The 27456-nt window shown below is 32.3% G+C and overlaps 2 protein-coding genes across 3 annotated transcripts; one reads left to right on the top strand and one right to left on the bottom strand.

The window, feature by feature from the left end:
• Nucleotides 1-707: 707 nt before the first annotated feature.
• LOC135847871 (uncharacterized) lies at nt 708-15462 on the bottom strand. Its single transcript, XM_065367606.1, has 10 exons — nt 15098-15462; nt 14734-14876; nt 6423-6573; nt 5627-6063; nt 5315-5529; nt 5123-5232; nt 4844-5042; nt 1662-1804; nt 1389-1553; nt 708-1276 (listed from the first exon to the last, which is right to left on the bottom strand). Exons 1-10 carry the CDS (start codon nt 15392-15394, stop codon nt 833-835), a joined length of 2304 nt encoding a protein of 767 aa, XP_065223678.1. The 5' UTR covers nt 15395-15462; the 3' UTR covers nt 708-832.
• Nucleotides 15463-18688: 3226 nt separating this feature from the next.
• Amnionless (amnionless) lies at nt 18689-24612 on the top strand. Of its 2 annotated transcripts, none has more exons than XM_065366965.1 (8): nt 18689-18847; nt 18954-19211; nt 19309-19505; nt 23004-23256; nt 23531-23758; nt 24040-24190; nt 24308-24422; nt 24512-24612. In XM_065366965.1, the coding sequence occupies exons 1-8, from the start codon at nt 18811-18813 to the stop codon at nt 24581-24583; spliced, it is 1311 nt and encodes a 436-aa protein (XP_065223037.1). In that variant the 5' UTR covers nt 18689-18810; the 3' UTR covers nt 24584-24612. The 2 variants fall into 2 exon arrangements, with proteins under 2 accessions (XP_065223037.1, XP_065223036.1); XM_065366964.1 differs by having other exon boundaries at nt 22992-23256.
• Nucleotides 24613-27456: the final 2844 nt, after the last annotated feature.

Raw genomic sequence — 27456 nt, 5'->3', positions numbered from 1 at the left:
ATGTTTATTATCACACCAGTGGTTTCCGCGTCGCTCTCGTCAAAAGAACTAAAACGAATTCGATTGCGTTCTCGCAGGGCGTAATTTAGTCAATTTTATGTGAAATTTATAATATTAACTTATTATAATTCGCCTTATGGTGCGTTTATCTTTGCTATACGTATTCCTACGCAGCTCTTTAACGTATAGCTAAATACATATTTAGAGACGATCGAGCAAACCTATTCATTTGTCGATTAATCGAGTCTTTCATTAAATATCATAACTTGGAACGTGTGTATAGCTACATAAGTAATTTTTTCTCTCGAATTTTTTTTTTTTCTTCATCGACTACCGAAACATTATTACGCGGATATTGTACACGAACATCGTTACAGTCTGACTATTATTAAGGTCGGCCGAATATAATGTTATTACACGTGTAATAAATTATATCGCGCGATATATTGGTGCCTGATGAACTCAGAAGGGGAGGGGAGGAGGCAGGAGGGTAGAAAAAATTATTACATAGGTGCCTACGAACGTGATGAATTCCGTAGAAATTTACCAAATTAATCTTTTTTAAGCTAACGAGTAATTTGAGGGTAAAAAAATTCGCTAATGTGGAGAAGGAAGAAGAAAATTTTTTCTCGAATTATTTTAATCACGTCGTGCATGACTGGAAAGAAAAACCCGCTTGGAAAGAAAAAGAAAAATAACCAGTCATGTCGAATATAATGTGTAATTTTTTTGGCTGCAAAGTTAGGTAGGTATCTCAGGTATTTATGTACTAATTACGTAATTGAAGTCATATTTATATAACAGGATGTGTGTCTCGAGAGAATACTCGAACTCAATAACGATAATCATAACCATGATCGAACTTAATTTTTGGGTATTTACGACGATGCCCCGTGATATCTTTGATGGCATCTTTTATCATATCGATGAACTTTTCGATGATATGTTTGGCGTATTTGAAGGGTTTGGTGATTATATCAGTTATATCGCTGAAATCGAATTTGAATTTAACATTGCTGTGCTTGAAAACGTCGTCCAAGTCGCGAGTGTGTATTTCTGCTGCTGCTGGAGCTACAAGTGTGACATCCGATGGTCTCTGCGGCGACGACGAAGCTGACGTGGGATTAATAATCGACTTATTGTCTCGGAGGTCATCTAGATCTCTAGGTTTGAAATTCGAACCGGTATTTTGGCCTTTATCGCGTTTCAGCGACGATGGTTTCGTTTGAAAGACGTATTTACCATTGGCTTCGATATCCACGTACTTGAGTCGTGACTATGTAGCGTAAAATTGCGATTTAAAGAATGCTTAGAGGATTGATGAGTCGACAAGAATGTCGAATTATGTGTGGTATGTGAATACGAGTATGTTGTGAGGTTGATCTTACCAAGATATCGATGGCCAGTACACCTTTTTCGTAGGTGTTTGGGTTCTTGATGGTGACTTGTCCTTTCAAGTCGACCTGGATAACGGATCCAGGATTGCATTGGTCGCGTTTTAGGTCTGGATATCCTGTGATTATGTTGCAGTAAAGACCTGGTGGTAGTTCAGTCTGCAGAAGGGTTTGGTTTGGAGTAAATTGTTCATCGAGAGAGACGAGGAAGGAGAATTATTTGGAGAAGTAAAAGGAAATTGAAATGTGGGTAAGTATATTACATACTTGTATGGTCAAATCCTCCGTTGACGTTGGTACTTTGTCCTTGGAGGGAGGAAGTTTATGGATGAAAGCAGCGAAACCTTTGTTACCTCGATTCAAGTGCAATATGTTGTTTCGTAAGGCTCTTATAGAAGTTATTTTGTCATCTGAAATGAAGTATGAGTAATAATGAACAAAAAAGTGCTGATTATACAACGCTCCATAAAAGTTTTGAAGTTTTGATGGTTTTTGGATCTTTATTTTTGGAAAAATTATTTGTGTAGTGACGAAAAACGGTCAAATATGAGCCCCCCCCCCCTTAATAGCTGATAAATCAGCAACCCGTTTTCTTCTTCCTTTTTTTTCTCATTTTAGTTTTTTTAATTTTTTAAAAATTTTTCTTCATTTTTTTCTTTATTTTTTTTAATTTTTAAAAATTTTTTTCTTCATTATTTTCTTTATTTTTATTATTTTTCATATTTTTCATATTTTCCTTATTTTTTAAATTTTAATATTATTTTTTTTTCTTTTTATTATTTTTCAAATTTTTTTTCTTTTTTTAATTTTCACATTATTCTGTTTTTTCATTTTTCTTCATTTTTTTCTTCATTTTTCTTCAGTTTTTTCTTCATTTTTCTCATTTTAAAAGTTTTTTTCTTCAATTTTTTAATTTTGTTTTGGTTTTTGGATCGTTTCTGTAGTTTTGGAAAAATTTTTTGTAAGACTACATTTTGGAAACCACTGAACCTGTTTATTATGACTTTTCAGAAAAATCATCGGTCAAAATATTTGGGATTGACTGATCCGGTTTTAGAAAACAAATCATTGGTAATCCTGAGTTGGAATTTCCCAGTGCTTCCCAAATTTTTGGTAAACATTTTCCCAAGTTTTCAGTTCAAGAGGAATTATTGGTCACAATTTGTGAACCACTGAAACGAGCTCAAAAAAGAATCAATAAAAATAAGACAATTTTTTGTGCCCTACAAAATTTTTTCAAATTTTTGTTGATTTTTAATTAGGTTTAGAGTTGTAATTTTCCATGATTGAAAACCACTGAGCCACAAACCGATTTCAAAAATGAATTGATAAGACATGGATAATTTTTTAGTGCTTCTCGAATGTTTTGTGAATATTTTCCCAACTTTTCACTTTTGAGGACAATTACCTATTGATTATATAGCTTGGAAACCACTTAACTATAGTTTACGGTTTCCAAAAGAATTACTGATCTCAATTTGGGAACCACTGAATAAGCTTCAGTAATATGAAGAAATGCAAGTTTCAGAATTACTGTGCTTTGAGAATTTTTTGTGAATATTTTCCCAAGTTTTCAAGTTAGGAGGAATTATTGGTCGCAATTTGAAATCCACTGAAATATTTTTGGTGCTTTGCAATTTTTTTTTGTGGAAATTATTATTCGAGTTATCATTTTTAAAGTAATTTTAGAAACAAAATTTAAGAACAATTGGGCTGGTTTTCAAAGTGGATAATTCAACAAAAAACAGAAAAATTTCTGGTGCTCTATAAATTTTTAAAAATAGGGTATTTTTCTAAACTCTGCTTTTGAAGAAACTTTTTGTCGCAATTTGAGAACCATTGAACTGCTTCGTTTAAACAACAACCATTGAATAAATGTTTGGGAACCCTGAACTGGTTTTTAAAAAATGTTATTTCAATTTGTAATTTTTGGAGGAATTTCTAGTCATAGTTTGAGAATCACTGAATTGATTTCCAAAATAAAATCAATAGGTAATCAAAAGAATGCAGTTTGAGAGCACTGAACCGGTTTCTCAAAATTCATAATTTATTAATATCATTCAGAAAAATGTTTCGTTAATATTATTCATCTCAAGTTTTCAAACAATTTTAGAACCACTGATCTGGTTTCAAAAAAAAAATTATTCTTTGAAAGAATGATTCAATTATTTTTAAATTCTGAATTTGTTTCAAAAACAAGTCAACTGTGAACAAATCAATTTTTAATGCTTCCAGGATTTTTTTGAAGATATTTTAACAAATTTTTATTTTTAGAGGAATTATTTTAGGAACCACTGAACTGGTTTCAAGAGCCTAAATTATTGAAAAAACATGATTCGAGAATCCAAAACTGGTATGAGAAATGATTTGATTAAAAACAAATGAATTCTAGGTCTTGTAATTACATTTTAGAGAGTTTGAGAACCACTGAACCGGTTTCAAAATTACCCAAGCCAATAAAGAAAGAGATACATTTTTTGCGCATCACAAATTTTTTATGCATATTTTTTCAAAATTTTATTCTGCAAAGAACTATTTGCCAATTGTCACCATTTGAGAACCACACTGAACCAGTTGCAAGAAGCAATTCCACCACTGAAATAATTCGGTTTTGGAACCCTGAACCGTTTTCAAAAATCGTGCCAATCAAGAACAATTAATGAATTTTTACTCTTTTACAAATTCTTGGTCGATATTTTATTTAGTTTTCATTTAGAGGAACAATTTTGAAATTCATGAAACCAGTTTGAAAAAACAACCAATTATTGAGTCAATGCTACTTGAAAACTTAGATTGACTTTCCAAAAATGAGTAAACTAAATACAGTTGAATTTTTAACGTTCTACAATTTTTTTGCAAATATTTTTCATCCTGGAAATGATTATGAGAATCTCTGAACCGGTTTCACAACTGAGACCATGAAAAAACCTGACAAATTTTTCATGGGATTTTTTTTAAAGCAATTTTTTATAGCAATTTGGAAACTACTAAACTGGTTTCAGGAATTGTGAACCGGTTTTCAAATCAAATCAATACAAAATATGTGCATAGTAGCTATGAAAATTTTCAATTCTTCTACCAATTTTTTGCCATTTTTTCAAGTTTTCATTTTCAAAGGCATAATTTGTTACAAATTTGATAACCATTGAACCGGTTTCAATCTTACAGTTTGCATTTAGACCACTAATAAACATTTTCAAAATATCATCTTTCTCAAAAAATTGTACCTAAGGTTTGATCCCACCTACTTAAATTCGAATAATCCCGAGAACACCCGAACTTGGCCGAAAGTTGTCAATTGAGCATCATGAAGTGTTTGTGGTGGTCGTGTTTTGTAGCGTTCGTTCAACACCCCCCCCCCCTCAAGAATTTCAATTCCGTTGGAGAAACGTATGGGTATCTAGCTTTAGTTGAATTATTGGCTAATTTATTGACAAATTATCTACTACCAGCTGTGATGAGTCTGAATAAAACCAACTGCCTGATGAATTTTTTCCTATGGATGCAGAACTTCCCTCTACTGCAAATGTCATCCATAGACGAATTATCTGCATTTGGTAGAGATTTAATATGAGCTTTCACACGACTATAAGGTGATACAATTATCGGGAATCCGTGAGGATTAACCAACATCATTGAAGTAGCGATCTGAAAATTAATTTGAAATTATTATTTTTGTATTGTTCCAGGAAAATCCCAATTTTACCCAGTTCCTTGGTAGATTTCACCTTGAAATTATAAGAATCGGATTTATTATCCTCTGGAATCATATATTTGGGAACGAAAGGACGCGATTTATCCGAGGAAGCTATATTTCTCCAGGTACGTGGCCACATTTCTGTAATAACAGGTAATTATTTAATCATTTTCAAAGCTGCGGATAAATTCAAACCAGAAAAGAGAAATTGAGGTTTCTTTACTTTTCTTAGAAACTAATTTCTGGAAATTGATCTTTTTCACAGCATCCATAAGATTTCGAGCATATTTCTCGTCCATAACGGAACCAAATTTTTGGTAATGTTTGACATTAATTACGTCGTCAAAAATTATTGCCATTTTTTTCGATATGTCTTTCTGAGCCGTGTTGAAAATCCTCTCCAAGGCATTCGTATCGATAAAACGAGAATTTTCTATTCTATTCGTGAACGAAAGAATTGATTACATTTGACAAATCAGTGATCGATCAATATGGAAGACAATTTATGAAAGCAAATTTCTTTTTCGGAACTAACCTGACCCCGCTGACACCCAACTCGGCCAATAGCTTCACAAATTTTACCGCTGACGAGATATCCTCGAGGTTATACTTGAGTTTGCAATATTTACGAATAAGTCCCGGTATTGGCGAATTCTCCGATAATATTTTATTCTTTTTGTACCTAAGCCTGTACTGTTTATTGACCTGCTTGAAAGATTGTATCAGCGACAAGATACCCTGATCGTGGGCGGCTCTCGTGGCAGCTTGTAGCAATACAAGCTCCATCAAATACTTGGTATTCTTGTGATGTCTCTTTTTCATGAAGTTCTCATCGAATCGAGACGGTTTCTTGGGGGATTTTCCACCTTCGTCTCGAGGGGTTGTCTGGTTAGAGGAGTTTGTGGATATGGATGATGGTAATTTGAATGAAGTTATGTCAGGTTTTTTTGAACGGTTGTTGGGTGATGTGACCTGATGGATGAATAGGTACATGTGTAATGTTTTTATGATGTATTGTACGTACATAGGTAGATATAGACCTATTTGGTAGGTGTTACACGAATCGAAATGTATGGCACAGTTATGAGCTTATGACTGGTGGAATACCTGAATTGATTATGATTTATGGGACCTGCAGCTGAGTTATTCTACCTACCGATAGTTTAGCTATAATGTCTACATGTGGGAAAATGGCTTAATAAATCTCAATCTACTCTTGATGGTGGACGTTTCACTGCCACTCTCTCGCCTTCCCTTCTTTCCTTATCAATGAACTGACGAAAAAGCAGTAAGAAGTTAATATGTACTGAATAAATATAAAATTAACATACCGAGCTTTGAGCTTTCCTTTTGGCAGCAACCTCCCTGGATTTTTTAATTCGCTGAGCAAGTTTTCGCATCAAGAAAGGTTCGATTTCTTCGTACCTTTTGACAACTTGGTCTATTTGTTTATCGGTGATTAATTTCAGCGACACGTAAACCCTGCGTGGGATTTTCCGATTGTATTAGCATTAATAAGTACAAGTGATAATTGAACGATGGATGGATATGTGTATTTTGAGACGTGATGTGTGGTAGTGTGTAGTAAATGTGTTTTTTTACGAATGTCGGTTTGGTGTAAATGAATAATAAACTGTGTAAACAATGCGTGAATTATGTGATAATTGACGGTGTATATTATGTTTAAGTAGGTACCCAAGTATAGATTTGAACTGAATGATTTGAAAAATACTTATAAGTATGAGTGAGAGATGATGTTTTGTCCATATATACGAGATGAGATAATGATAATTTCCTTTTAGTACGTTAAAGGAAGTGAGTCAGGCGAGGTGAATTTGTAAATATTAAGATGAGTTTTATAAGCAATCTTCATGTCATTTTGGGTATTTTTAAATTATCGAACTGTACCGAATGGTCATTATTGATCAACTTTGACGATGATTTCATCTTTTCGTAATGAAAATTGATTTTCAAGACTTCTGTGCTCGTGCTGATCTGAAATGTTGGTCAGATCGAACTTGATGTAATTTTTGGAGTTTGACTGAATAAAATTTGAAGCAATTAAATTAATAATTATTTTGATCAAGAAAACATCAGTGATTTTTGGAGACTTTGTTTCTGTTAAAAACAATATGGTAACGAATTATTTTCTGATTTGTAACTAATTCAACTAAATTGACAATTTTCTGTGAAAATGGGTGTCTATAAGGTCCGAACTAGACCTACCCACCATTTTTTAAAAGATCAATCACTCCTTATGATCGAATTGGTCAATTTTTTCCAAACAAAAGCAAAAATGAAACGAAAAATCAGCACAGAACAACAATGATAACTTCAAAGCATGATCGATCATACAAAATAGAAAATGAATCGATTTTGATCATAATCGATTTTTGATCATGAGGTTTAGGTCTACAGTAAATTGATTTTTCATTTCGAACCTGATCAATTATAGGTAGTTGTACTAATATATGGATGCAATAAAGATCGCAAATAAATCGGTTCTTTAGGAATCGATTTTCGATAATGATCAACTTTTGATCGGGATGTTTGATTTTGAGATTGAATTTTAGATTTTGAGCACAATTGCGATCATTTGTATCGAAAAGCGCAAAACATAGATTTTTGGGGTTTGATTAATCGATTTCTGATCAAACAGTCTATTTTTGAGGGTAAAATTAATATTTTTTTCCTGAAGATTCACTCATAGAATCGAACATTGCAAATAAATCGATTTATGGTGTTCGATTAATTGATTTTCGATAATTATTAATTTTTGGTATAGAAATACAAGCGTATTTTTGAGTCTAAAATTTATTCATCATTTTGAACGTATGAGTAATCGAATATTATGGAATCGAAAATCGCAAATAAATCGATTTTTGTGTTCGATTAATTAATTTTCGATCATTAGTAATTTTTGATGTAGAATAAAAGTGTATTTGTGAGGCTAAAATGGATTCGTGATTTCGAACGTAATCGATCATATGGAATCGATAATCGAAATAATGAAAAAAAAATCGATTTCTAGAGTTGTGTTTTGTGTTAGGTATTTGATATTCGATCACGATTTATTTTTGGTCAAGCAAAATGAGTTTTCGAGGCTAAATTGATTTTTTCATTTCGAACATAATCGATCATGTAAAATCGAAAATCGCAATAAATCGATTAAAGGGATTCGATTTATCGAATTTCGATCATAATCGACTTTTCATCGAGAAAAATTAAAATTTCAAAATTGTAATTTTTGCAATTTTTCTATTTTTTAAGTAATTTTCAACATTTATTTATTTTTGGTAATTTTTGGTAAGTGACGGTAATTTTTGGTAATTTTAGGGAAATTTTTTATTTCTTGGTATTTTTTAAAGCATAATTTAAGGGCGACATTTCATGAATTTTCTTGATAATTTATGGTAAGTTACAGTAAATTATTTTTAATTTTATGGGTAATTTACGGTAATTTTTTGGTAATTTGCTGTGAATTTCAGTAATTCAGAGTAAGTTTTTGCTGATTTACGGTAAATTTTTGGTAATTAACAGTTATTTTTTGCTAATTTTCAATAATTATTGTTAGCAATTTTAAATAACTTTTTGGTAATTTTAGGTAATTTACGGTAATTTATGGTAATTTACGGTAATTTATGGTAATTTATGGTAATTTGCAGTAACTTTTTGGTAATTACCAGTTATTTTTCGCTAATTTATTCTTATTTATCTTTAGCAATTTTAAATAATTTTTGGTAATTATTTTTGGTAATTTGCAGTAATTTATTGGAATTTACAGTAATTTTTTGGTAAGGAATGAACAGTTATTTTTCGGCAATTTACAATAATTTTCTTTAGCAATTTCAAGTAATTTTTTGGTAATCTTTGGTAATTCTGATTTACGTTAATTTTTGGTAATTTTTGGTAATTTACTGTAACTTTTGGTAATTTACGGTAACTTTTTGGTAATCAACAGTTATTTTCAGGGATGAAAAGCTAGCCGAAAGCTTAAAGCCGAAAGCTGAAAGCCGAGCAGATTTTCGCACTTAGCCAAAAGCTAAAAGTTTGCAAGTTTCATTTTTTCCAAGCCAAAAGCTAGCCAAAAGTTTCATTCTTTTGGCTTTTTTCAAAGGCTTTTTTGCAGAATTGAATTCTCTAAATTCAGAAGAAACGAAAAAATGAAAAAAATTTCATTCAATTTTATTTTAATGCGATTTGGTGAAATGAAAAAAAAAAACGAAAATAATAAAAATAATTGACATAGATAGTTAGACCAGGAATTACTGAGAAGAAGGAGAGGAGGAATTATTTGTTTTCCTATGCTAGTGAGTTTTAGAAATATCACCTTAGGAGTGAATATTTCCCTATTTTGCCTGGATAGCTCAAGACTCTCTATCTAACCAATAACCTGACTTAACTACGCAAAAACTATGTAATGAACGTTGAAATAAAGACAACCTACATTACAATTTAAAAGAATTTATTATAACGTATTTATACATAGGACTTCGGTTCTACCTATCGGTAGCCTACGTCTACTACAATCCGTCATAAGGAAGTAAAATGCATAATTTATAACTAGTACCGAGTGCACTTAATTAATTTCCTCGTAGTATTCCTCCAATTCAGGGAATACTCACGAGTAGAAAAACAAGAAACCTATACACAAAATACACGATGAAGTCATGCAAAACACCATTGATAAAATATTAGGTAGGCATGGAATTCTCCGATTCCACATGCCTACCTATAACAATAATTAGTAATAAGCCAATTACCTTGATGATAAATGCGCTTTAACATTTACCTGAAAACTGTCCACATTGACCATCTCTATCATGGGTCCTACTAATACTAAGGACGATGATGGCACCTTAACTAAACGAGATTTCACGTAACACTTCGCATAATTTACAGGTGACTGGTTACACCTCAAACTACCGAAAAGAACTCCAATACAATTGATCATCGGATCAATTGATTGTCTAAATCAATTAAATAAATTTCACACGCGAGGTGTTAACAAATAAAAACTTATTACTAAATGACGAAGAACCATCTTACTGCAGGAAACGGAACTAAGTGAGGAACATGCCGCGGACTACTTGTATATATAATTTTTTAAGATAGTCACGTGACCAAAGGCTAAGATCTTTGTCGGCATTTTTCCCTATTTAAATAATCGACTCGCGGCCGCGAGCTCGATACAAAGACCTAACTTGTCATCATAAATCTGTCATTTAATTGATGACAAATTGCTAACTATTTTACCCTTCGTAAAGCATACGTTCTCAAACTTTTCAGTTTAAGGGGTTCATAAAATCATCCCCCTTCAGGCGATGGAGGCCCGTGTAGAAAAAACCAGATGTATACCACATAGTTAACTGGGTGGATATACTATGTTGAATACCATGTTGTATACAAGTCATAGATTGAAACACGTAAACCACTGGTATACCATGCAAATTACAACTGGTTTGGAAATGCAAGTCAAGCCCTTTGTATTGTTTTAAAAGGCTTGAAATGCACATTGTGTGTACAGAATAGCAAGAGTTGATGTTAAAATGCTACCTAAAAAATTTTTCAAAATAAAAAAATTTGTGCCCTGGGTGGGGATCGAACCCACGACCTCTATATCACCACTTACTTCCACTCTGCTCTGACAACTAGGCTACTGCATTCGATGGAGGATATGGTGTTATATGGGTTTATTTGTTTAGGAAATTTGGACTTAGTCGAATTTTGGAGATGTGATGATTTTATTCTTATTTATTTTCTTTCATTTTTTGTAATAATATTTCATGGGGCGATATTTTGCAGATGATACCAGATCATGCACTTTGTTTACTGACTTTTTTTATGAGGATATAGGTGATGAGGTGCACATTTTTTCAGTTTTCACTGAAAGTGGGTAGTTTATGGGGTAGGAAGACATGAATCTAGTAAATCCTATTTGAAGTCTTGAAAAAATACCATCTGAAAATCTGAAAAACACCTGGAAACCTTGATTAAAAATTTGTTCATGAAAAAGATTTGATTCTATACCTAACCAGTCCCCAAGAAATATGTATTTTTCTGAATGGATGACATTATTTTGTAATTATAATGTTTTTTGTAGATTTCTACAAAGTAATGTCGCGTTTTTGAGTGCTTTTTATATTTTTTTTTTCAATAAAATACCATAAATTATCTAGAACTGAAATTTAAAACGTGATGTGCTTTAAAAACTTCAAAGTTGATGAAAAAATTGCACAAAAATTGTGAATAACCTACAAAGTTTGGACTTTTGATAACTTTATCCTTCAGCAAATCAAAAAACGATTTGCTTGGTATAACCAATGGTAAAATTTACCTCCTCACATTTACCAATGGTATTACAAACATGGTTTCACTTTTTAGACAGTAAAACATTATCAAAATATAGTAAACCAGTGGTAAATTTTACATCTTTCATTTACTATTGGTTTACCATGTTGTTAAATTTACTAAATGGTAAACCAGTGGTAAACTTTTGCATTTACATTTTCAGGAAATTGTATAACAGTAGTAAATTTTACTTTTTACATTTACTAGTGGTATACCACAATTTGATGGTATATCAAGAGTAAATCAGTGATATACCACCTACTTTGTGGTAAACTTGTGGTAAATACCTCGTTTTTTCTACACGGGGGCAGTATGCCCTATATCATAATTCTAGCAATGAATATTCTCTACTACAATCACTAATTATGAAAGCAATGTGCGTAATCTAATTTTTAATTCCCTTTTTTTTGTAAATTGATGGCATATCAGCTAAAAGTTTAAGGTCAAAAGCTTAAAGCCAAAAGTTTAAAGCTAAAAGCTTAATGAAATATAGCTGAAAGCTGGTAAATTGAAAGTATAAGGGAAAGCCATTGGAAGCCGAAAGTTTGGCTAAAGCAAGCCTTAAAAATCGAGATAGCCGAAAGCTAAAGCCAAAAGTTTCAATTTTGAAATTTCAAGCTAAAAGCCAAAAGCAGAAGTTTCATTTTAAGGCTTTTCATCCCTGGTTATTTTTTGATAATTTACATTACTTTTGTTAAGCAATTTTCAATAATTTTTTGGTAACTTTTGATAATTTACCGTAATTTTTGGTAATTGACTGTAATTTTTGGTAATTTAGGGTATTTTTTGGTAATTTACAGTAATTTCTGGTATTTTACAGTAATTTTTTGGTAATTAACAGTTACTTTTTGCCAATTTACAATAATTTTCTTCAGCAATTTTAAGTAATTTTTTGGTAATTTTTGGTAATTTTAGATAAATTACAGTAAATTTAGGTAATTTATGGTAATTTCAGATAAATTACAGTAAATTTTGGTAATTTACGGTAATTTTTGGTAATTTACAGTAATTTTTGGTAATTTACAGTGATTTTTGGTAATTTACGTAACTTTTTGGTAATCAACAGTTATTTTTCGTTAATTTACAATAATTTTGTTTAGCAATTTTCAATAATTTTTCGGTAACTTTTGATAATTTACGGTAATTGACAGTAATATTTGGTAATTTACGGTAGTTTCTTAGGGATATACAGAAATTTTAGGTAATTTGCGGTAATTTTTTGGTAATTTACAGCAACATTTTTTCGATCATTTTTCAGTCATTTGAAAACATAGATTTGAATAATAAGGATTTATTTCCTCTCGAGTAATTTATAGAAATATGACACAATTTTTTTTTTTAAATGTAATAATTTTGTTTAGTTACTTTATTTTGGTAATTTTTTGGAATTTACACTTTTGCAGAATTACCGAGCAATATTGTTGGATTGAAGTTTGGAGATTTCAAAACGTTTTTATTGTTGTTAATTATTTTCTGGAAAGAAAAATCTTATCAAAGGTCGTATTTTTCTAAACCGTTTGGAAATGGGAGGGGGAGGGAAAAAGAAAGGAATATATTTTGCATTTGGGTTGAAGATTGAAAATTTCAAAATATTTTCATTCTGTGTATAGCTGATCATTTCGAAAGAAAGTTCTTATCAAAGGTCATATTTTTCATTTTTCAGTCATGAAAAATTAACTTAAAAAACTTTACTCAGAGGTTCTCGAAAGATTTTCTCAAAAAAATACTCCCCTGCAATATTTTTGAAGCAGAATTTGAGATCAAGTTTGAGATTGCTGCAGAAATGTGTGGTAAGAAATGATTAATTTTCATCTTGTTACATTTGTACTTTGAAGGGGTTCCTGAAATATCAAAAAAAAAAACTTATTAATGAAAATTATTTTTTTTCTGGATTTTTCTGATGACTATCAATTTTTTAATTGAACAAAATGATTTATCCGACTGCGAAAAAAAATCCATAAAAATCGTACAGTGATTTCAAACATTTTTAAAGCTCAATTTCAGCACCTACTCGAAACCTCAAATCATGCTCCTTTCCTAGTTCAATTTTTTTCTCGTTAAATTATTCACCAGTTTAGTAAAAAAAAATCAGTTTAATTTTCTATTTATTATATTACTTAGCTATTTTTTTTTTTTAATTTTCCCATTTTTTTTTCAAAACGATTAACGTACAGATCCTCCTACAAAATTACATTTTACTGTCCTCAAGTGGAAAAATTCGTGCATTGATGAATTGCACGTTTGCATATAATAATTAATCATGTCATATTTTTTCACTCGCTAATTTCTAATTTAATTACGTTGCATCGAAATAGTTTTTTTTTCTTCCTTTTTCCTATACACATCGTCAAATCGAACACTTCCTTTTTTCAAAAAATCAACGTAATTATTCAAAACGTGAATTTTTTTCCATTATTGCTACGGGGTACCTCTACGTACCTATCTATAGTTTAAACGTAGGGTATCAAGTTTACGTACCTACGTGTTTATTTAAGCGTAAACTAATTCCGCTCGATTTAATTTTAATTTATTTATATCATAAAAATATCCGTATTAACATCGCCATGTGTGTGTAGCAAAAATCGTGTGCATTCGGTTACCTACATATATGTAATATGTTTTTGTATTTAAATGTTTCATTATGCTAACAAAATCTGTTCATTTGTGAGTAGGTAAATATGGTTCACCTTGGACGGAGAAAAAGCGCCAAATAAATTAGCCATTTGGAATTTGTGTTTCAATGAAGATGAGAAATACACATAAAAAAGAGTAAAAAAATCAGACGAGTTTGAAATCGTAATTCAATTAAAATGCTTCGATCGAGGTTACTTTTTTGGGATATGGAATTTTGTTGTTGCGATTTTTATCAGAACCATACCTACCTATTTTCGCTCGTAGATACATTTTTTTCATTTATTCGACCAATTAAAATATTAAAACGTATTAATTTTTGCGTTGTCTGCGACAAATTGTACCAGAAACGATTAATTCGTGGTGCAGATGACGACGACAACGACAGAGACTTAAGAAAACCACGAGAAGTTTATGACGAGGAAGCAGCAGACTGAATGGGGAAGTAAAATGGTGAAATTATTATGCTTAGCGAGACATCGTCACGATATCGGCTTAGGTTAGTTTATTGTTAAGTTGAAAATGGAAAAAGAAGAACAGGAAGGACGATAAAGGGGTGGATGTTCGATTTAGTGAGCTATTATGGTATATACTTAAGTGGAATATCGTCGTCGTCGTTATCATCGTCGTCTTGTTGTGAAATCTTAATTAAAAGCATACTTAATTCCGTTTTTTTCGCAAGATTTAATCATACTGGCGAATTCTTCTATTGTTCCTAATGACGTTCGAAATTTAAATAAATCGTTAAATTGGAAATTCTCCGAGTGCTTCTTCAGCAACTTTTTATCCTGAATTGAGGATACCTGAGAACATAATATTTAAAGATTATAATGACAAGGCGGATTTATTTGTCATTTTTATTATCGAAATGAGGGAAATTAATTTCAGTTCGATATTCTCTTAGCTTGGGAGCCAGGAAGAGGGAGGGGGGGGCTCTGAGCTAAATTCAGGGGTTTGAAAATACTTTTAGACGAATAAAAAAGGAGCAGGGATGAAAGAAGAATAAATTGGGGTGGAAATTTACCAGCACCGAAGTATATCCGTAATTATACAAGAACAAAGATTCGCATTCTTTTCGCACCATACGAAACGGCCACGATTTCAAGAAAACCGTAACATTTTCAAGCCTTCTATCCGCAGCATCTGAAAAAGCAGACGTCGTAGCAACATCTGCAGCAGCAGCAGTACCAGCAGCAAGGGTGAAATTCTCCGCAGCTAAAACGGAGCTAGCACGTTGATCGTGGTACAAAATTATAATTAAAAACAGTAGAAAATTAATTATCAAAGTTACCCACGACGAAGGAACGTTATCAAAAAACATGCTTAAAGTGATACGTCGTTTTATACGTACTCGTAATACGTATAGTTTAATGTACAATACGTTTTAGGTAGCCGCGAACCCGATGAATAATGAATTTTTTAGTCTTTTCACGAACCTCACCTCTCCCTCTCCTCCTCATGCCCTCTCGTGACAGGGTTTCTTTGCCCTTGAAAGACCCCTGCAGGGGGAAAAAAGAGAAGAAAGATGTACGAAAGCTCGCACATGTCAACCAGCAGCAGACTTGCTTTTTTCGTTGATAATTTTACACGTTGTTGTGTTATGGCGTATGGCGCGCGTGAAATATGAACCATTATCCTTGTCATCGCTAATGAAACGAAATATCCTGCTAAATTGGTACATGAGGTGCAGCCAGAGGTAGAGTCGACGTGAAATGGATTATTTTTTGGCGAATTTTCCTCCTAGAAAATAGAATGGATGATGTGAGATGCTGATGAGAATATCTGACTCTACATACGTGATTTTTCAATTTTTTGTTTTCAAAATTAGGGCTGGAGAAGAGTGGGGGGTGGTGCTTGAAAAGTAAGTAGATATTCGAACCAGATTCCCTCGAAATTCGGATGAGTTTAGTGTCCATTGCCATTTTCGATTTTTTTTGCCATTTTGACCATGTTTCAGCACACCAATTTGGGAGGAAGAGAGAAAAATAAGTCATAATATTTGAACTGTAGGTACATTTTCAAATTAGTAGATAACAATGTCACTCCATTTTTGATTTTTTTATTCATTTTTTTGTGCTTCATTGTTAAAAATGGGCTGAAAAAAGACCTTTTTGCTGTAAGTTTTTTTTTCGATTTTCAAATGTAGCTTTCGACTTATGGACTTGTCATAAAAAATCAAACTTTCGTCGTACAAGTTCAGTTTTGAGCTTTTCAAATTTTAATTAAATATTTCGTCAGTTTCGTTGAAAATTTTTCGAACAAAGCCTCCGCGATTTCGGCAACTGTTGAGGTGTGAAATTTCAACATTTTAAAAGCTTCAGATACCTAAAATAAGAAAAATGTGAAAATTACGAGTCTTCTTAGCCCCCTCCCCCTTCATTCTTTGAAGACTTACGGTCGAAGTTATGACGATACAAATTTGAAGGTTCAATATCTAGCTCCATTTATGACTTGTGCACTTTTCAGGTTTTTTTTGGGGGGCGAGGGAGGGGTCGGAGGGAATATTTTACATTCATTTGGAAAAATCTACAAAATGAAGAAATTTCAGGAAATGAGACTTAGTTTGACTTTTTTAAATTCTGATCTTTTCTCTTAAAATCTTGAAAAAATCGATAAAATATTCAAAAATTCAGAAAAAGTGCCAAAAATGTTTAAAATGTTGAAAAAAATTCGCAAAAAGCACAAAATCTGTCGAGAATCTTGGAAAAGTAGTGAAGTTATCCGACAGTTAAAGTAGCGAGATCTATCGAAATATGAACCGAATAATTGCTCAAAAATTCTCTAAAAAATGACCCGGTAAAATACTTGAAAATCTAGAGAAAATATTATAAAACAGTGTGAACATTATTTCCGAAATTTATGAAAGATGTGAAAAATTGAAGTCAAAGTTCTCAAGATTGAAAATTGACCCAAAAATGTGACAAAAGTTTCATCAAGGCAAATTGCCGAGATTTACAAAAAAAAATGTTGAAATGGATGAAAATGGCAAAAAAATGCAAAAGTTTTTGTACCCTCCCCTCCCCTCAAAAAACCCAGCGAAAGAGATAAAAATCGAAAAAAAAAATGTTGTGAATTAGACAAAACATTTTAATAAGTAGGTAATTTACTGAAATTTGATAAAATGTAGTGGTGAATCATTAATTATTATGAACTTGAAATTTGTTGAAAAACTGCAAGAATCGGGGAAAAAATGGAGAGAATTTTCCAAGGTCTGCGGAAAGTTAAACTAAACTGGCAAAAAAATCAATAAAAAAGCATAAAATTAACAGAAATTTTCATTAATAGGTATAATTGAAAATTGAAAAAATTTCTAAAAATGTTGTTTGGGAAATTTGAAAAAAAAATTGCAAGAATTTTGTTTTGTGAAATCTTGCAAAAATTTTAAAAAAATACGATCTTAATTGTTTGAAATTATCTATACGATAATCAAATTCACTAAAACGTACCTACTTAAAAATTGAAAAAGCTCGTAAAATATTATCAAAATTTTCCAACAAATGGAAAAATGAAAAAAAGGAAAAAAGAAGGACATGGAGAGGGGATCAATATTATTACTATCAGTTTTCACTTCCTACTTGAGAAAGCATTTCGATTTTTTTTCAATTCGAAATTTTCAAATGCTTAAATCTTTTCCCCCAAAATTTATCATCACTTTTGAGAAAATTTTTAGAAATTAAAATTTCCATAATAAGGGAAGAATAAGTGAAAAATTCGAAAATTTTTCATTTAAATTTTCCCAAAAATATCTCAATATTTTTCAGAATAAGGAGTTCCAAAATTTTTGTTCCTTGGTTAAAAAATTGAAAGAAAGACAAAAACAGGATCAGTCTAAAAGTATTTTCGAATCGTTGATGTAATATAATGTAGAATACGTACTTACGTTCAGGAGAGGACAATTTTTCAAATTTTATTTGATGGAGGGGGGGGGGTCAATATTATTACTATAGATTTTTTTCACTGCCTATACTTTACGAAATTATCTCGATTTTTCTTTTCAATTCATGTTCATAGGTCTCCCCCCCCTCCGGCAAATTTATCATAAATTGAAAGAAAATTTTTAAGAATGAATGAGAAAATTCAAAATTTTTTGGAAAAACAAATTTATTCCCTCAAAAATAGCTCAGCATTTTTCAGTAGAGAGAGTCTCAAAATTTATATTCCATAATTAAAAAATAGAAAAAGTAATCGAAATTCACACTAAGTAAAATAGGAAAAAAATTGCCCAAAATATCGTAAAATTAGTCAGTTTGAGCGCCGAATTTCTGGAAACTGAAAAATCTGCACTGTGGTATTCCCAGCTCCCATAAATCATGTAATGATGTAAATCACAAGTTATTGAAGATGGTCATCAAAAATTACGTTTTTCCAAAATCTTATGCACCTGAGACTTTTTCTTCGAACATTCTGAAAAAAGGAAATGAGAATCTGTTCGTGTGCTGTGTGAAATTCAAATAGGTAGGTACTTAATACTGCCCCGAAGATGTTAATCAAAATTTTATTTTCCAATGTTATCGGTCGATGACGTAAAGTTTGCCCACGTTTGATGAGGAATGTGTCGAACTGAGATTTCATTATCAATTGGGGGCGTTACTCGGTTGTTTTTTTTTCGAGATCGGAAAGACTATGAATTGCGATATTTAGACATCGATACGATTGTGTTCGTTTAAAATATGAAATGGTATTTTAATCGATAAATGCGCAAGTGTACATTTCATTGTATTGTGTCCGTTGACAAAAATGAAGATTGGAATCGTGCTTTTAACAATTTTTTGTGGTAAGTGCATTTTTTAAATGTAATCTTCTTCCTACGTACTCGTATTTGGGAATAAAGAAGAAAATTCCAGGCACCTTTATGGATCTTTAATACCGATATTTTTCAGCATTCGTCAGCGTTAATGCCCAAGCAGCAAAAACCTGGCAGGTGAATACCAATGTGACGATAAGTTCACGCTTCTGGGATTCTCTGGTGATCGTAGGAGCTTTCAGCTTCAACGGTAGCATGACCAACGCTTTAGCCATGCGGAGCAATGAATATGGAAATGGTAACTTTTGCGAACTTATATATCCATTGGATAAGTTATCGAGTACCAATGACGATGATTCGAATCAAACTGCCGAAGGGAAATGCGTCGATGAAGGTAGGTTCCGCTTATCTCTAAAGGGTACGTATTTGGTCAAGTACGTATGAACAGTAAATTACCTACCTAATACGATTAAATTATGATACCTTCGCAGAGGTGTTGGCTAAAATGGATCGTGTGTTTTGGGCTGATCCACGTAACTGGGTAACGAGTCCTGAAAATAAAGCAACTCCTCATGCCGAACGAATTCCTTGTAATTACGATCGTCTTCGAATTCCAAATACTACCAGTACGTTTATTATACTACCACCGAAGCCTGTAACGTTGAGTAGTCTGCGATTCGGTAACGCGGTGAGTACCCCATAGGTATTATGCAATTTTTGTTTGTAAGGACTCAGACGTAATTTGGTTCACTCGTTCGTGAACTATTTTGTGCAAATAGTTGAACGATTCGGTCATTGATTAACAAACAGTCAAGTTAAGTATTCTAGATTAACTTCGTTCGCGAACGATTCACTTCAAAATTGATGGTTCACTTTACTCAATCATACAGTACATAAGCATATTATCAAAAATTGTTGAATTCAGTCGTTCTTTTGTAGAGTTTTCATCATACTTCAGTTCGTTCATTCGCGAAAGGTTCAAGTGAAAATTTGATGATTTATTCGTTCATTTTTGACGACGTGGTTGTAATTTCAATTTGATCCTCACGTTCACTAATTATTCATATAAAAGTAGAACGATTCAGTCGTTGATACGCGAAGAGCTCAGTTTTTTGAGACTTACGCCGTTCGCGAATGATTCACTTCAAGATTGATGATTGAGTGATTACCAAATAGCTTCAGTTCCAACATGATTGTTAAATTCATTTGGTTTTGTAATGGTTGTGGTTGAAATAGAATTCATTCGTTCGCGAACGATTCGTGCGGAAATTTGATGATTCGGTCGTTCATTTGTAACTAATCAGTAGATATTTGATTCACTCGTTCACGAACTACGTAAAAATTGTGGAGGTCCAATCATTGATTCGCGTGTAGTTCAGGTAAGTACCTCAGGTATCAATTCGTTCGCGAATGATTCACCAAGAACCATTCAATTCGTTCGTGAGTGATTCTACAAAAATTGACTAAATAAATCGAATCGTTCGTGAACGAGTCACTTATACGAATCAATTTGTTCGCGAATGATTCACTAAAAATTATTCAAATCGTTCGCGAATGATTCACCCAGAATCATTCAATTTGTTCGTGAGTGATTCACCAAAAATTGACTAAACAAATCAATTCGTTCGTGAAAGAGTCACTTATACAAATCTATTTGTTTGTGAATGATTCACTAAAAATTAATAAAATGAATCGATTCGTTCGCGAATGATTCACTAAAAATTATTCAAATCGTTCGCGAATGATTCACCCAGAATCATTCAATTTGTTCGTGAGTGATTCACCAAAAATTGACTAAATAAATCAATTCGTTCGTGAACGAGTCACTTATACAAATCAATTTGTTTGTGAATGATTCACTAAAAATTAATAAAATGAATCGATTTGTTCGTGATTGATTCACTAAAAATTATTCAAATTGTTCGCGAATAAATCATTCAATTTGTTCGTAAATGATTCGCCACAAATTATTTAAATGAATCGATTCGTTCGCGAACGAGTCATTTATACGAATCAATTTTTTCATGAATGATTCACTAAAAATTGATTAAATTAATCGATTCTGTCGCGAATGATCCACTGAAAATTATTAAATTCGTTCTCGAATGATTCACCGAAAATTGACCAAATGAATCGATTTGTTCGCGAATGAGTCACTCATACGAATCAATTCGTTCGCGAATAATCCACTAAAAATTGACTTAAAAAATCGATTCGTTCGCGAACGAGTCACTCATACGAATCAATTCGTTCGCGAATAATCCACTAAAAATTGACTTAAAAAATCGATTCGTTCGTGAACGAGTCACTTATACGAATCAATTTGTTCATGATGACTCACCAAAAATTAATAAAATGAATCGATTCGTTCGCGAAATTCATTTGCGAATAAATTATTCAATTCGTTCGTGAATGATTCATCAAAAATTGACTAAATGAATAGAGTCGTTCGCGAACGAGTCACTTATACAAATCAATTCGTTCACGTATAATTCACTAAAAATTGACAAAAAATCGATTTGTTCGTGAACGAGTCACTTATACGAATCAATTTGTTCATGATGACTTACCAAAAATTAATAAAATGAATGAATTCGTTCGAGAATGAGTCACTGAATATTATTCAATTCTTTCGTGAATGATTCACCAAAAATTGACTAAATGAATAGACTCGTTCGCGAACGAGTCACTTATACGAATCAATTTGTTCATGATGACTCACCAAAAATTAATAAAATGAATCGATTCGTTCGCGAAATTCATTTGCGAATAAATTATTCAATTCGTTCGTGAATGATTCATCAAAAATTGACTAAATGAATAGAGTCGTTCGCGAACGAGTCACTTATACAAATCAATTCGTTCACGTATAATTCACTAAAAATTGACAAAAAATCGATTTGTTCGTGAACGAGTCACTTATACGAATCAATTTGTTCATGATGACTTACCAAAAATTAATAAAATGAATGAATTCGTTCGAGAATGAGTCACTGAATATTATTCAATTCTTTCGTGAATGATTCACCAAAAATTGACTAAATGAATAGACTCGTTCGCGAACGAGTCACTTATACGAATCAATTCGTTCGCGTATAATTCACTAAAAATTATTCAATTCGTTTGTACGTAAATGATTCACCAAAAATTTACTAAAAAAATCGATTCGTTCGTGAACGAGTCACTTATATACGAATCAATTTGTTCATGATGATTCACCAAAAATTAATAAAATGAATCAATTCGTTCGCGAATGATTCACTAAAAATTATTCAATTCGTTTGTGAACGATTCACCAAAAATTGACTAAATGAATGGATTCGTTTGCGAACGAGTCACTTATACGAATCAATTCGTTCGCGAATAATTTCCTAAGAAATCAACCAAATTATTCGATAGTCATTGATTTGTGAACAGCCCAGTCACCTGAGATTCACTTCGTTCGCGAACGATTCACTTCGAAATTGATGTTTCATCGACGGATAACCATTTTGAAAATTATTGCGATTCAGTCGTTCTTTTGCAATGGTTCTTTCCTTACCGTATTTCGGTTCGTGAGTTCGCGAATGATTCGATTAGAAATTTGTTGATTGAGTCGTTCATTTCTGAAGACTCCAAATGAAATAATGATGCACGCATTCAAAAAATCGTTTGTGTGAAAATTGAATGTTTCACTGATTCGTTCGCGAATGATTCATCTCAAAATTATCAACTCATCCACAGCTGACTATTTTGAAAATGGCAACGATTCATTCGTTCCTTTCTAACGTTGTTTATCACTGCGAGAGGACATTTAATGATTCATTCGTTCATTTCTTACGACTCAGTTGAAATTTTATTCACTGGTTTGCGACCTATTTGTGTAAAATTTGAACGATTCAGTCCTTGATTGGGTGAACAATTCAGTTATCTGAGATTTGAGATTTCGTTCCTTCGTTCTCGAACAATTCGCTTTAAAATTGAAAGATTTCACACTCCGTTCTTGATCAATTCAGTTGTGTGTTGATTCAGTCGTTAACGAACGATTAGATACCATCGTGAGTTTCGTTCGTCTATTCGTTGATGATTCTTTCACTCACAAACGACTAGATCAAGAGCCAATTCACTCGTTCGTTAACGATTCTTTCAATGAATGATCACTATCGTTCTATTCATTGGCAAACAAATTACCTAGGTATTTTTCCAGTTTCTCAGCATGTTTTCCTGGAAGAGATACGCGACCAACGAGTACTTTATGCGACACTTCTTGGTGAAATCGGCCACAGACCTCGTAGACTCGTTCAATTTCTCATTATCAGGATGCGAGGACAGAATGGGTTGTACTTGCGGTACGTACGATTACCAAGACGAAATTTGTGCTTTCGTTGAAGACAGTTGTGCCAAAGATTTACCATGCGAGGATCCAATAACACCTAATGGACACTGTTGCAAAGTTTGCGGTATGTAGCTGCATTGAAATGTATCTTTTAACACTCCCTGAAGAACAGAAGGGTTCCTAATTCTGACCAAAATGCAAAAAAAAAAAAATCATGATGACCTGATTAAAAAGATGTGGAGTTAAAATATTGGATCTTTTTTTCGTTTCGATCAGATCCCCCCGACTCTGCTCCCTCCTCCCATTTCCTCGAATACCACCTCTGAGCTCTCCTTTAGCCCCCCTTCTGTGATACCAATTTTATTAATTTTTTCATCATCGTACTTACTCGTATACAGGTGCAACTGTGAGGATCTGGGCCACTAAAGATAAATTTGTATACAAGAAGTTGGTTCCAGTAGTGGAGAAATTCATCAAGAGCCAGAGCGAAGAATTGAATATAAAAGTTGTCTGGTACATGTCGAAAGTTACCAAAAGAGAGGTGCAAGTAGTCCTGTTACCGGAGGATGAATACACCACGGAATTTCTCGACTTGGCTGAGGGTTTATCGTGGTATCTAAGTAAACGTAAGTAGTCGAGTACGTAATTGAGTATACCTACTTATACCTAAGATAAAGTTGGGAAAAATTGTTTAAGGCTAAATACAGCGAATTTAGGTGTTAAAATTAGCCACTATGTAATAAGTTTTCTATTTCGAATTATGGTCGTGGAAACTTCTGCAGCTTAAAAAGGCCTACAAGGCAAGCGTTTTTGGAAAAGTTCCTAATTTACATATATTTTAATACGTAATAACGCTCGTAATAGCGAGATAATTTTACCACTTAATCGTCTGTGTGATATTTCGCAGCGAGTAATTTAGGTATATCCTCAACTTGGACCGATCACGCTGGTAATCCTATTTCTAAGGGACGAGGATGGTCTGCGACTATTAAGATTTTCGTAGGATTGGCCATTGTTTTAATCATCGGTGCTTTATATGTATACGCGAGTAAATTCAAGTGAGTTGGCAGAGAATGTCGAATGAATTGCCTATTCGACGCCTAGTTTATTTTAACCTTCTGTTTGTATGTTTACAAATTTATTATTATGTGATGCCTGTGTGTTGTATTAACCAGATTATTGGAAAATTTGATGCCATCTTTCACGGGCTCGAAATACGAACAACATAAAGAAGATGGCAAGAACTCGTTCAATAATTCAAAGACGACGAAAAACGAAGTAAAAGCTCAGGTAATACATTTTTTTTGTGACATATGTCTTTGAATTTCAATGTAATGGAAAACTTTTTTTTACTGATCACGATGGCGTTATGATTTCAGGATGAAAATACTACAGAGACTGAATCCACGACACAGAACGAACAAACTAATCTAATTGATACTTCTGGTTGATTGACGTGAAATAAATTGTTTCGGTGGAATGGTCGTTGGTTTTTTTATTGTTTGTTGTTTCCTATTTTCTTTTCCTATCCTTCTTGATCGACTGTGTAACGAAATTAGCAGCGTATCTTCGAGTATACTCTCGAGGATTTAGAATTGACGGTCGAGTTCATTGATAAGGTGATAGACACGTGATACTTACGTAGGTAGCCTTTGAATGATGTGTATAGTGAGGTAATTTTCTCTTTCGAGTGGCTTTTGATGTTTGAAAGTTGGTTTTGAAAAAATTGCTTGGTATAATTTGGATTTATTTATTTATTCGTTGGTAGGATAGGAGGCATAATAGATTAGTTTAACAATCGAACTAAAAATTTTAGTTGCCCTATTTTTTATAAATTTTTCAGTTTTTCAATTCACTCCTGAAGATATATTTTTTTTAAAAAAATTTAATTTGAACAGCTGAAAAATCTTAAATACAAAATGTTTGACTAAAAAAAAAAATGCCAAATTCATCACGAAAGTTGAAAGACTACAAATTGAGAACGAAATAAAATCATTTTCGCCAAAATTTCTGTCTGAGGCACTACCTTGAAGTTGAAAAAATCATATGACATACCATGAATTTTGATTTCAAGGGCAATATAAGAAATCAGTGCCCCTAAAAACCTTCGTTACTTTAGTATTTTTCAAAATTTTGAATTTCTACACGCCTCTTTCTCTTTTCTTATGACCCAATTTCAATTTTTATGTCAAGAGAATCACAATCAGAGTCTTTGAAAACCAATGAAATTTTTTTTCAATGGTTTAAATTTTTCACCTGCTCCAATTTTTCTAAAATATTCCTCTCGACCCCCTCCTATTAAGTACAATGATTTAATTTAAGATGTATTATTTACTGATATCAAGTCACTTATGTATCTAATACCTTGTGACTGTTTAAACAATATATTAAAAAAAATAAAATAAAATAAAAAAGTGCAAAATGCAATGAATGAGTGTAAAACTGTTCTCGTGGTGGCATTCTATACTGCACTTTTTCTTCAGCATTTGGTCTGAAATTTTTCTGAAATTTTCAGTTGAGTTTGGAGGAAAAATTACACGAAATAATGTTGAAAATATGCTAAAATGATATAGAAGCATGAAAAAAAAAACACCAATAAATCATTTCAAATCAACATGAAATGACGAAATTTTTCAAAAAATAATGCAAAAATTGTGTAAGAAGATATCAAAAACATGATACACTGATGCAAAAACTCAAAGATTAAAACATGGAAATTCCTAAAAAAAAAAAAGAAATTATTTGCAAAAGATTATGAAATTTTAATAAAATTGGTAAAAATTGCTTTACCTAAAAAGCTTTTAAAAACATGTTGAAATGATACAAAAATAGGAAAAAATGATATAAATTACTGAAAGTTACAAAATACTGATGGCATTTTGCAAAAATGCCTACGAAAGCACGAAAAAACTCGATAAAATGATATGAAAATAAGTACAAAAAAAAATCATCAAAATTATGAGCAATCACCGTTTAAAATCACTTCAAATCATCAAAAAATGTTGAGATTTTGGCAAAGAAATGACAAAATAACAGCTAGTCCTTCTTATCGAGCTAATTCAGCGTTTCAAATTCAAATTCATTTATTCCAATTTTGTCCTTCTTTTGCCGAAGTCTTCTACTTTTTTTTCAATCAGAATTTATACTTTCAAGTTTCAATTTATTTCCTTTTTTGTAAAATTTTGAAAAAATTCGAGGTTTTTCCCAGCTGACTTTTGAAAACGTTCTTTGTTCATTGTTGATAATGTTGATATAATCTTTTTAGCAGATGGGAAGATTTAAAAATTTTCTGTTTTCAAAGAACGAAAACCAATGCATTTTTTGTAGAAAAAATCTTGATAAAAGAGCTTTTTTTTAATACAATTCCACACTTGAAATTTTCCGAAAATGTTACGCCTCGTTTCACTTTTCAAAATGAATTGTGATACTTACGTAAATTGTAATAATTCATTAAATACGCTCAAAGCCAGTGGTAAACCCTCCCCCCACCATGAAGTGCTGGCAGAATAATGCCTCGTCGATGAAAAATTTAATTATGAAGGTATTTCTGACGCCCCCTCCTTCCGAAAAAAACATAGATTGTCAAACGACACTGAAAAAACGAAAAATTAATGTGCGAAATGTTGACGTCCCCCTCTCCCTCCTCTTCATCAATAAATAATTTGTGAGTGTTTGTAAATTATCTTGACAAAGCCTTGCCTTTTCATTTGACATTTTGTTGCACATTTTATTGCTCAAAAAAAGTATCGAAATTATGATAAAATAACAAAAAAAGAAATTAAGTACTTACATATTAAAATTAATGAAAGTTGGAAAAATTTGAAAAAAATGTTGGCAGAATTGGATAAAATGTGGAGTGTCTCGACCTTTGCATATTTGATCAGTTGTTTGATTATATAAAAAAAATAATTCAAAAATATTTGTGCTGACAAGAGTTTTTGAATTCTTTAGTTTAAAAAAAAAGGAATGAAAAAAAGCAAAAATGTACCTATAGGGTCATTCCACGTAATTTGAACCCATAAGTAGAAGGGGGGGGGGTTCGGCGATTTTTTTGAAATTTTTCCTGTGGAATGACCTTCCGAAGGGATGATCAATGGCGCAAATCGCAGCCCTTTAGCCCTTTTTTAAAGGCGGCCAGGGGGTGTCAAAGTTTTTAGTGAACCTAAAATATCATCCATTTCAGCAGTGGATTATTCGATAACCGCCATACCTACCAAAATGGAACATTTTCCCATAGTTAGGGGTTTTGAAAGGATTTTACGACTCTCAAAAATTCCGAAAAAAATATATTATGGACAACTTTTCATGCTGAACAACATATTAA

This window comes from Planococcus citri, chromosome 5 (assembly GCF_950023065.1).
Source record: "Planococcus citri chromosome 5, ihPlaCitr1.1, whole genome shotgun sequence".
In the NCBI taxonomy this organism is placed as follows: Eukaryota; Metazoa; Arthropoda; class Insecta; order Hemiptera; family Pseudococcidae; genus Planococcus; species Planococcus citri.
The sequence above is the reverse complement of the archived record's forward strand: the minus strand, read 5'-3'. Positions and strand labels throughout refer to the sequence as shown.